A 12,271-nucleotide genomic window follows, 5' to 3' on the forward strand; every position below is an offset into this window, starting at 1 on the left:
ATATAATAAACAATATGCTAAAAAAAAGATAAAAAGTTACATAATTTCCAAAAATACAGATCAAAAACAAATCAAATCTACAAATCAAATCCTGTAGCAGTTCTTAGGATTTAGCAGCCCGGTATATATTACAGTTATTAAAGATGGCATATGTATATAAAGTATATATTGCACACAAAGCACATATTGCACATAGTTTGACGGTATTTAACAGCAGCAAGTTACACAATGTTATAATCGGGAGATAAGTTTCCATTCATTTCGGCAAGCCTGGGCAACAACGATTAAAAGATTTCTTGCTCCCAAACCAATTGTGTATTTCACTACAAAAAGCAGTTATACCATACTATGTTTAGGTACTAATGAATTATATCCTCAAAACAAACGCACACATAAATAACAAAGGAAAATACATAATTGAATAAATCCACAATATGATAACATTTCACAGATTAATTTAATAAACTTTTACAAAACATAGGTTGATGTTATATCGGGGGGAAAATACATATTTAAACATTTCAATTAGTCTCTGCATATTTAAGTAATGCTAGTTTATAGAACAGATGAACAGATGTACAACATCCAGAAAGTAGATGCAAAAAATATATATAATGTGTGCATTGTTTCCCACAGAATTTGATTCTATTTGTGGGACCCCCCCCCCCCCCCCCCCCGGCAAGAAAAGTCAAAGGCCTCTTAACCTATTTGGGTGGTCCATGCATCCACCCCCCCTCAAATAAGATAATACATGCGAGTTCATGGCTACTGTGCACAACGATCTTGTTGCTCTGTGTTGCGTTGTTAATGAGTGAAACACACCAGAGTTGAGGATCTGTGGGGGGGGTTTATTCCCCCAAAAATATCATTTACAATTCAGGCATTTAGCAGACGCCTTATTCCAAAGCGACTTACAATGACCAATTACAGGAACATTCTCCCTGGAGTAACCGGGGGCTATGTGCCTTACTCAAGGGCACACTAGTGGTGGTGTTCCAGGCAGGATTTGAACTCGCAACCTTCTGATCATCAGCCCGCCACAAGTAAATCAATGTATGGGGAACACTGGTGTGCATTTCCAACATATCCTCTGAAAGAGTGTTATATCAATGCAAGATAAGTTAGTTAGCATCCACAACTTTTGTTAATGGATAACTATTGAGTAAGTTGAGTAGTGAGCCATTCGTTTTTTTTTTTTCGTGGTGCGATGTCTGCTGAGAAGTCCTTGTATGCCTCGTTCACTTTGAGGACATCTGGGTCTGGCAGCTCCCTCTGCACAGCCTTGTAACGTGTACTCCTTCGAACATGTTTTATATGATAATTAGGACTTTAAGAACAATTTTACACTCGGACAACGATCACAAAGTTGTAGCAGGCTACATACAATTACTTAGGACAATAGATATGACCTTACACCGTCAGCAACTGTAAACTGCTTTGGCTTAGTGGAGATGAACACCATGTCACTCACTCTGCCTGGTTTCACACCCTATTCATTAAACAAAAGAATTGTCAAATTAATTGAAAAGGTCGTTGATGCAACATACTAAATCAGCTCTTGGCACAAAGGAAATACTCATTAAACCGTGGATTGGTTGTGAACACATACTGTACTTACCGTGGTTCTTGGCTTATGCCATCGCTGCTCTGTTTCAGTGCAGCTGAGGACAGGGGGTACAGCAGCCAGGTTTAGTGTGGAGTAGTGTGCGGTCTGGAACAGCAGTGCAACGTTGTGGTTGCAGAGTGCTGTTCCAGCTACACAGGAACACTTTGCCACTGCAATCTCCACAGGTGAGCAGTTCTCAAAGACAATCTCCACTGGTGAACAGTTCTCCAAGACAATCTAGGCAAGGCAAGGCAAGTTTATTTATATAGCACTTTTCAACACAAGGCAATTCAAAGTGCTTTACAAAAAATAAAAGACATTAAGAAAATGGCATTTAAAATCAGTCATTAAAAAGAAAAGATAATAAAATAAACATTAAAAGAAAAAATACATGGATAAAAGTTACAGTGCAGTCTAAGATATGAATAGTTCAATTAAAAGCAGCGACAAAAAGAAAAGTCTTCAGTCTGGATTTAAAAGTAGTAAGCGTTGCAGCGGACCTGCAGGTTTCTGGGTTTTAATCTACACATTAAAACAAAATGTCAGTCATTTTACATTTAGGACACTGCTTCAATACAACACAGAAAAAGGAGAAAGCTGAGAGCAGGCTGATCAGGCAAGTAGTAGGTGTGAGTACATAGATTGCACCTTGCACTATCGCCACTACATTTTTTAAAGTGCACCCAGACCTTTGATCGCTTCGCTCTGTCCGCCATGCCTGCGGGAGTCTCACAACAATGGGCTAGTTGCACAAGATGGCGTCTATCAACTTCCGGCGGCTGGGTGTGCGGTTGTAAACTTCCGGTCTACGGTGTGGAGTGGTTGAGCGGGTAGATAGATCTATCTACATATACAGTGATGTACATCGGCTGGTACAAGCGGCAGGCTCAGCCCCGAGGAGCAAAAGAGAAAAGGGGTTCAAGATGTAGCTACATATCCAGCTACGTCGACAATAATGAAGGTAAGTGACAAACAAAGCTGTAGTTACTGGCTAACTTTGACAACTTGACAGTCTTGATACAGAGTAAAGCGTTTTAATGATGTACTATTACGTGTTTTGGATAACATGAATGATGTCCAATTCCCCACAGTTTCAAACAAAGATCTACCTTCAGGGAGAGTGAGCATCAGAGCTAGCTGTTACAGGTCCATGAGAAAGCATGAAAAGCCTCACGATCTCAGAGTAGGGAGGAAAATGAAAAGTGTTCATCGGTTCAAAGCCTCAACCAGGTTCATGTTCTGGGGTTTTGATGTGGCTAGAGTCGGTAAGCTGTGATTTAGGATTCAAATAAGCCCAGCTAGCTGACGTGTTGCAACAGATTACATAGTGACAATACATTTGCTCACATCAACTGGTAGCTAGCTATGTGTGTGTAGCATGAAGGGGCTACAGATTTATTTTCATTTTGTAACCCTGTCGTGTAAAATGATAAATACATTAGCTAAACCCAAACTTAGCTTTCATCAAAGATTCTTAATGAGAGGTTGAACACCGTCTCTGCTGTCATGGAAACCCCAGAAACTGGTTGTGACGGCTGCTGTTCTTTACTGAAGGGTTAGTATAATCCATGTAGGGTCCAATTATTTGTGTTGGCCAGTGTTAGGTAAGTGCTGGTTTTCTACCCTATCTATGTTAAGCTGTTCAACGTTCTACTAACACTATTTTATGTAGTTATAATATAATAAGATAATAAATTGAGACAGCTGAGAGAGCTTATCTGTTTGAATGTCCTTAAATTACAGTATTCCAAACAGCAGAACTTCTGTGTATGTGATGTGACTGACAACCTGACATGGTTTAGCCTTTTCCCACACCTAATACTACTGATCAGCCTGCTCTCAGCTTTCTCATTTGTCTGTGTTGTATTGAAGCAGTGTCCTAAATGTAAAATGACTGACATTTTGTTTTGATGTAGAGATTGTCTTTGAGAACTGCTCACCAGTGGAGATTGTCTTTAAGAACTGCTCACCTGTGGAGATTGTCTTTAAGAACTGTTCACCTGTGGAGATTGTCTTTAAGAACTGCTCACCTGTGGAGATTGTCTTTAAGAACTGCTCACCAGTGGAGATTGTCTTTGAGAACTGTTCACCTGTGGAGATTGTCTTTGAGAACTGCTCACCTGTGGAGATTGTCTTTAAGAACTGCTCACCTGTGGAGATTGTCTTTAAGAACTGCTCACCAGTGGAGATTGTCTTTAAGAACTGCTCACCTGTGGAGATTGTCTTTAAGAACTGCTCACCAGTGGAGATTGTCTTTAAGAACTGCTCACCTGTGGAGATTGTCTTTAAGAACTGCTCACCTGTGGAGATTGTCTTTAAGAACTGCTCACCTGTGGAGATTGTCTTTAAGAACTGCTCACCAGTGGAGATTGTCTTTAAGAACTGCTCACCAGTGGAGATTGTCTTTAAGAACTGCTCACCTGTGGAGATTGTCTTTAAGAACTGCTCACCTGTGGAGATTGTCTTTAAGAACTGCTCACCTGTGGAGATTGTCTTTAAGAACTGCTCACCTGTGGAGATTGTCTTTAAGAACTGCTCACCAGTGGAGATTGTCTTTGAGAACTGTTCACCTGTGGAGATTGTCTTTGAGAACTGTTCACCTGTGGAGATTGTCTTTAAGAACTGCTCACCAGTGGAGATTGTCTTTAAGAACTGCTCACCAGTGGAGATTGTCTTTAAGAACTGCTCACCAGTGGAGATTGTCTTTGAGAACTGCTCACCTGTGGAGATTGTCTTTAAGAACTGCTCACCTGTGGAGATTGTCTTTGAGAACTGTTCACCTGTGGAGATTGTCTTTGAGAACTGCTCACCTGTGGAGATTGTCTTTGAGAACTGCTCACCAGTGGAGATTGTCTTTAAGAACTGCTCACCTGTGGAGATTGTCTTTGAGAACTGTTCACCTGTGGAGATTGTCTTTGAGAACTGCTCACCTGTGGAGATTGTCTTTGAGAACTGCTCACCTGTGGAGATTGTCTTTGAGAACTGCTCACCAGTGGAGATTGTCTTTAAGAACTGCTCACCTGTGGAGATTGTCTTTGAGAACTGCTCACCTGTGGAGATTGTCTTTGAGAACTGTTCACCTGTGGAGATTGTCTTTGAGAACTGCTCACCTGTGGAGATTGTCTTTGAGAACTGCTCACCAGTGGAGATTGTCTTTAAGAACTGCTCACCTGTGGAGATTGTCTTTGAGAACTGTTCACCTGTGGAGATTGTCTTTGAGAACTGCTCACCTGTGGAGATTGTCTTTGAGAACTGTTCACCTGTGGAGATTGTCTTTGAGAACTGCTCACCTGTGGAGATTGTCTTTGAGAACTGCTCACCAGTGGAGATTGTCTTTAAGAACTGCTCACCTGTGGAGATTGTCTTTGAGAACTGTTCACCTGTGGAGATTGTCTTTGAGAACTGCTCACCTGTGGAGATTGTCTTTGAGAACTGCTCACCTGTGGAGATTGTCTTTAAGAACTGCTCACCTGTGGAGATTGTCTTTGAGAACTGCTCACCTGTGGAGATTGCAGTGGCAAAGTGTTCCTGTGCAGCTGGAACAGCAATCTGCAACCACAATGTTGCACTGCTGTTCCAGACCGCACACTACTCCTCAACCTGGCTGCTGTACCCCCTGTCCTCAGCTGCACTGAAACAGAGCAGCGATGGTACAAGCCAAGAACCATGGTAAGTACAGTGTGTGTTCACAACCAATCCACGGTTTAATGAGTATTTCCTTTGTGCCAAGAGCTGATCTAGTATGTTGCATCAACGACCTTTTCAATTAATTTGACAATTCTTTTGTGTAATTAATAGGGTGTGAAACCAGGCAGAGAGAGTGACATGGTGTTCATCTCCACTGAGCCAAAGCAGTTTACAGTTGCTGACGGTGTAAGGTCATATCTATTGTCCTAAGTAATTGTATGTAGCCTGCTACAACTTTGTGATCGTTGTCCGAGTGTAAAATTGTTCTTAAAGTCCTAATTATCATATAAACATGTTCAAAGGAGTACACGTCACAAGGCCGTGCGGGGGGAGCTGCCAGACCCAGATGTCCTCAAAGTCAGCGAGGCATACAAGGACTTCTCAGCATACATCGCACCACGAAAAAAAAACGAATGGCTCACTACTCAACTTACTCAATAGTTATCCATTAAAAAAAGTTGTGGATGCTAACTAACTTATCTTGCATTGATATAACACTCTTTCAGAGGATATGTTGGAAATGCACACATTATATATATTTTTTGCATCTACTTTCTAGATATTGTTCATCTGTTCATTTGTTATATAAACTAGCATTACTTAAATATGCAGACTAATTGAAATGTTTAAATATGTATTTTCCCCACGATATAACATCAACCTATGTTTTGTAAAAGTGTATTAAATTAATCTGTGAAATGTTATCATATTGTGGATTTATTAAATTATGTATTTTCCTTTGTTATTTATCCGTGCGTTTGTTTTGAGGATATAATTCATTAGTACCTAAACATAGTATGGTATAACTGCTTTTTGTAATGAAATACACAATTGGTTTGGGAGCAAGAAATCGTTTAATCGTTGTTGCCCAGGCTTGCCGAAATGAATGGAAACTTATCTCCCGATTATAACATTGTGTAACTTGCTGCTGTTAAATACCGTCAGACTATGTGCAATATGTGCTTTGTGTGCAATATATACTTTATATACATATGCCATCTTTAATAACTGTAATATATACCGGGCTGCTAAATCCTAAGAACTGCTACAGGATTTGATTTGTAGATTTGATTTGTTTTTGATCTGTATTTTTGGAAATTGTGTAACTTTTTTTTTTTTTTTAGCATATTGTTTATTATATTATAACTTAGTACTTTTTAACGCATGTAAGATATTCAACACTAAGCTGTATGTGGCTCTTTCCTGCTGTAACGCTGCACATGTCCCCTCTGTGGGACTAATAAAGGGATTCTGATTTTGATAACGGGACGAATTTGTACAAAGGGGCACACAGCAATGTAGTGCCGACTTTCTTACACGCTGGAAGGCCAGTCGCTTTTCTTTACCCCGAAATCCGCTCATTCTTGCTCTCGGTGTGTCATAACAAACTGTCAAACTGTCAAGCTGTCAAATCTCTGTACTCAAACCGGAAGTACTCAGCCGCACACCCAGCCGCCGGAAGTTGATAGACGCCATCTTGTGCACAGAGCCTATAATAAGAGCGCTGTTGAGAGAGATGACGAGTGGCATTTACAGTGGCCAATCAGAGGGGTCTCAAACCGGATACATCACACGGGATGAGGGTTCCCAACCAACCAGAATGGTTTAAAGTTAAACTAAGGAAGTAGACGTAACACATATACCAATAGCAGCACTGTTTGTCCAGCGGCTTAACGGTATACCGATACCGTCCAATCAGGTACCGGTATTGACTTAGTACCCGTTCTCGATAACCATCCCTATCTACAAAGTAAACAATAACGTTTATGGTTAAGTGTTAGCACCCCCCGAAATGGACCAATCTGCACAATCCCTACTTTTACTGTCGCTACTTTCACTATATTTTGATGAGAATACTTTTCTACTTTTACTTGTGGAACATTTTGAATGCAGGAATTTTACTGTAACAGAGTATTCCTACACAAGATCTGAGTACTTCTTCCACCTCTATCTGATTTCAAACTCTTCTATTAACACCCACGTAAGTTTGCAACTGTGTGTTTTACTCCACTTTGTTGTAAATAAAACTGCAGCAGCTTGACCACAGAGCGTGAACGTTGTGATCAGCTGATTTTGCACAGTTCTCCAGTGTGTGTGCGGGGCACAGAATGTGCACAGGGGAGTCTCCCACTGCAGCCAGTTGGCGGAGTTTTGGCACAATTCTGTTGTTCATACCGACGTTAACCCTGTCTGTGCACACTGTGACCAACTCTGTTGTCCAGTGATCTAAGCTTCTGCCTCCTGTAAAGGCCCGTCAGCACAGCGGCGTGCGTTGAAAGCTTCACCATTCACTTTGAATGGGGCGACGTCACTTTTCGCCGAACTGCATTGTCGGAAGCGAAGCGGAGCTTTGCTGGCGTGGCTCGCTGCAAAAGTTGAGCAATGTTCAAGCTCTAGCCAATCAAACCACTGCTTGTGCGTCAGAGGCGGGAGATTCAGGTGATTGGTTGTTGGTCGAGTTTCAGACACGCCCGCCGGCAGGCTTCAACGCACGCCGCTGTGTGGACGGGCCGTAAAGCTTCACAGGTCCATCAGTTATGTCCTACGCGGCTCGTCCAGCCCCAGTTCAATCAGTCAGAGAAAGTCCGAAGATTTTTTGCAGGGAGCGAAACGGCAACGTAGCTGCTTGATGTCGTTGTTTTTGTTTACATGTATATTAGTTTACTCCATTGAGTGTTGACAAGAAACACGTGTAGAGGAAATATGTGTTTTCTTTTAATTAGGGCTGTCAAGTTAACGCAAAGAAAAATCAACGCCACTAATTATTTTAACGCGATTAACGCATGTGTATTTTTTGTCCTCGGCCGCCCCGTAGTTTCAGAGCGCATCGAGCTTAAAATACCATCTACAAGCTGATGCTGACAGCCCCGCTCCTGCTGCCCACTTGTGGCAGACCACACTTCCACGCTCACCGGCAGGCACCGACTGGCCATCGGGAGGACCGGGAGGGTGTGTGTATGTGTGGTGCGAGAGAGAGACCTTACGTGTATTGTTGTTGTTGTTAGCATCTGGTGCTAGCTAGCTATGCTAACGGATATAAGGAGCTGTTTCAATGACAACAGAGGAGCGACATTTCGCCGACAACTGCGCCGAGCACTTGACTTCATGCAGGCAGCCAGACAGTGGGACATTGTACGAAAAGTCAGCACAATCAGCACGGATAGTGCGCGCAACATGATTGCAGCGTCCAGGCAGCTCCCATTCGAGCATATGCCTTGAGTTACACATAGCTCCAACGATCCATCACAGTGTCTCTATACACACACACACACACACACACACACACACACACACACACACGGGTACGTTGGGTATGTGCGTGTGGGGATTGTTGCAGTAGAAAATTCCACTGTAGCGCCCGGTCCATTAATGGGAAACCCTAGATGTTTGAGCACCCTCTATGAAACGTAAAGCTACCCCACAGCACCCCCAAAATAAATCTCTGGCGCCGCCACTGAGCCTGACTTGTGTTGGAGGGGCCCAACTTTTTTTTTTTTCTCCAAAGGGGGGGCCAGTTTCTCTAAGTATGTGTTTCCTGTTTCCTGCAGATGTCCAGCAGCTGGTGGTGGTTAAAGAACAGGTTCCCCCTGAGCAGCAGGAGTGGAGCTCCAGTCTGGACCAGGAGGACCCAGAGCCCCCCCCACACATTAAAGAGGAACAGGAGGAACTCTGGAGCAGTCCGGAGGGAGAGCAGCTTCAAGGGCTGGAGGAGGCTGATATCACCAAGTCCACATTCACTCCTGTCCCTGTGAAGAGTGAAGATGATGAAGAGAAACCTCAGTTCTCTCAGCTTCATCAAAGACAAACTGAACACCTGGAAACAGAAGCTGATGGAGAGGACTGTGGAGGACCAGAACCAGCCAGGAACTCAGATCCAGAGAGACATTTAGAACCAGAGACTGAGGACAACCCAGGAGACTCTTCTGAACCTGAAACTGGAGACTCTTTTGAACCTGACACTGAAGACAGTGGAGATTGGAAGGAGACCAGAGAACCAGATTCAAAGTCTCAGAGAAATAAACAAGACCATGTCAGTGATGCAAGACGTAGGACTGGAAAGAAACACCTTAGATGCTCTCAGTGTGCGAAAAGATTTGGAATTGCAGGAGAGAAACCATTCTTCTGCTCAATCTGTAAGAAATCCTTTCCAAAAAGAGGACATTTCCAACGACACATGAGAATACACACAGGAGAGAAACCATTTAGCTGCGTAATTTGTGAGAAATCTTTTGCAGATCGTGGGAATTTAATTGCACACGTGAGAATACACACAGGAGAGAAACCATTCAGCTGCTCAGTCTGTAAGAAATCTTTTGCAGAGAGAAGAGATTTACAGAGACACATGAGAATCCACACAGGAGAGAAACCATTCAGCTGCTCAGTCTGTGAGAAATCTTTTACACAGAGAGGAGATTTAAAGAGACATATGAGAATCCACACAGGAGAGAAACCATTCAGCTGCAATGTTTGTGACAAAAGATTTACCTGGAGTCGTCAGGTCAAAAGACATGAGTGTGTTGGTCGTCAGTCCTCACAGCTTCATCAAACTCAAACTGTGGAGAACACAGAGGAGCCTCCAGCCAGCAGCTCAGCTGAACACCTGGAAACAGAAGCTGATGGAGAGGACTGTGGAGGACCAGAACCAGCCAGGAGCTCAGATCCAGAGAGACATTTACAACCGGAGACTGAGGACAACCCTGGAGGCTCTTCTGAACCTGACATTTTTCAAGTCAAATCTGCAACAAAAAAAAGGACAATTAATTAGTCCTTCGACAACTCACATGAGAAAAATCTTTCTGGCTGTATAAACTCTGTTTGACAATATTCATACATGACTTCTTATAAACTCCTTTTTTATCAACAGAAGTTTTGAATATGTTTAATGTTGTTGTCATACTACTTTTCTGATTTATACTATAACCACTGACTGATTAATCTGCAGAGTAGTTTCTCTAATAATCAGTTTGGTTAATGAAATGTTGTGTCTTGAAACTTCCATTGAGATGTTGTTGATAGTTCCTGTTGAGTTATCAGTCTGTTCTGGTCTAAAAGAAGAACCAATGACTTATTGATATAGAGAATGTGTACGATGTTTTCAGTTTGATTCAGTTCTGTTTATATCATCAAACCAAACTAAAAGTAAAAGGCCTCTGAAACAGACTCACATTCCTGCATATTGTTTGTGTTTTGCAGCAGATTACAATCAGTTCATTTAGAATTCAATCAATGTTTATTTATATAGCCCAATATCACAAATGTTACATTTGTCTCAGTGGACTTCACAGTTTGTACAGAATATCAGTATGACAATACAACACCTTCTGTCCTTAGACCCTCTGTCCTTAGACCCTCTGTCCTTAGACCCTCACATCGTACAAGGAAAAAATTCCAGAGAAAACCCCACAGTTTAAAGGGAAAAATGGGAGAAACCTCAGGGAGAGCAACAGAGGAGGGATCCCTCTCCCACGACGGACAGACGTGCAATAGATGCCGTGTGTAAATTGAAAAGATAATACATTTACAACATAGGTAGACCAAATGTTTGGAAATGCATGTGTGTATAATAAGATGATGAATCCACGAGGATGTCAACAATCCTGTGGGAGCCATCAGGGAAGTAATATGATGAGTCAGGCAGGACCACAGAGACAGGTTCAGCCACGACCCGGACTCAGATCAGGACTCAGGATAGAGGATCCAGGACACAGGACCACAGCAACAGGATCATCCATGACTCCGGATCCCGGCGTATATAGACACCAAAAAGAAAGAAATTTGGAGAAGCTGGGTTAATCGGAACATGAGAGTACACAGGTATAGACAGAGAGAAGGAAGAAGTAAGATGTCCCCCGACAAACTAAGCCTATATCAGCAAAACTAGGGGCTGAATCTAATCAGCCCTAACTATAAGCTTTATCAAAAAGGAAGGTCTTAAGCGCACTCTTAAAAACGGATAGGCTGTCTGCTGCCAGAACACAAACTGGAAGCTGATTCCACAAATATGGAGCTTGATAAGAAAAGGCTCTGGCTCCCATTGTACTTTTAGAGACTCTAGGAACAACCAACAACCCTGCATTCTTGGAACGCAATGCCCTAGTAGGAAAGTAGGGTATAATGAGTTCTTTAAGGTAAGATGGCGCCTGCCCATTAACGGCTTTGTAGGCGAGAAGAAGAATTCTATCCTGTGTTCTATAGGGAGCCAGTGTAAGGCAGCCAGAACAGGAGTAATGTGGTCCCTTTTCCTAACTCTGGCAAGCAGATAAGACTATCTTGCAAATCGGAGACGTTGTGCTTCTGAAGGACGGACAGGTCAAAAGGAACAAATAGCCTACTGGACTTATAGTAAATACCTTTCCCGGTCAAGACAACAGTGTCCGTAAAGTGGAAGTACGGGTGATCCCCCGTACTTCCATTGGTTCTCCCAGGGTGTATTCAAGACCAGCCTCTGAAGTTGTTCTCCTTCTCAAAGGGACTTAGTGGTACATTATACCAAGCGGGGAGTGTGCTGCCCCTTTAAGAGGGCCTGCAAAGGGTTTTGGGCAGGGGTGCCCACACTTTTTCAGCTTGGGAGCTACTTTTAAAATGACCACGCCCAAGTGATCTACTTACAGGGCCGCCCCCTGCCCCAATCTGTGTCGGGCGGGGCGGGTGGGGGGGATAAACGGCGGGGGGATAAACGGCGGGGGGATAAACGGCGGATAAACTGTGGCACGATCGACGTATTGGGCACCCCTGGTTTTGGGTTTTGCACTGTGTGTCCATAAAAGCTTGCCGTAGTTTCCTGCTTCTGATTATCTATGGAGCACATGGGTGGTTTCCTGTCAACAAAATCCTTGCTCAAATCCTAGGGTCTTTATGTCTGTAAGTACCAAATCTTATATTGTCTTAGTTGCACATTTAAACTGAGCATATTCAAAAAACATGGAGCACAATGACTGATGCTAAACTTGTTTCAACGGCAGTTGAAATGTTTGTAGC

The 12,271-nt window shown here is 42.8% G+C and overlaps 1 protein-coding gene and 2 long non-coding RNA genes across 3 annotated transcripts in view; 2 read left to right on the plus strand and 1 right to left on the minus strand.

Moving 5' to 3' along the window:
- Positions 1–10,459, plus strand: part of LOC307026128 (uncharacterized protein) — a 43,690-nt gene extending 33,231 nt beyond the window's left edge. The window contains exon 2 of the mRNA XM_079661279.1: positions 8,842–10,459. Within this exon, the coding sequence (XP_079517405.1) occupies positions 8,842–10,058 (1,217 nt within the window). The 3' untranslated portion in view covers positions 10,059–10,459. The remainder of the gene's footprint in view (positions 1–8,841) is intronic.
- On the plus strand, positions 5,105–6,345 carry LOC307026322. The gene is made up of 3 exons (XR_013804381.1): positions 5,105–5,275; positions 5,405–5,484; positions 5,596–6,345. It is a non-coding gene; the product is annotated as an uncharacterized lncRNA (long non-coding RNA).
- LOC307026319 lies at positions 10,193–11,944 on the minus strand. Its single transcript, XR_013804380.1, has 2 exons — positions 10,642–11,944; positions 10,193–10,611 (listed from the first exon to the last, which is right to left on the minus strand). It is a non-coding gene; the product is annotated as an uncharacterized lncRNA (long non-coding RNA).
- Between the last annotated feature and the right edge of the window lie 327 nt (positions 11,945–12,271).

The sequence above is a fragment of the Notothenia rossii genome (genome assembly GCF_949606895.1).
Source record: "Notothenia rossii genome assembly, chromosome: 2".
In the NCBI taxonomy this organism is placed as follows: domain Eukaryota; kingdom Metazoa; phylum Chordata; class Actinopteri; order Perciformes; family Nototheniidae; genus Notothenia; species Notothenia rossii.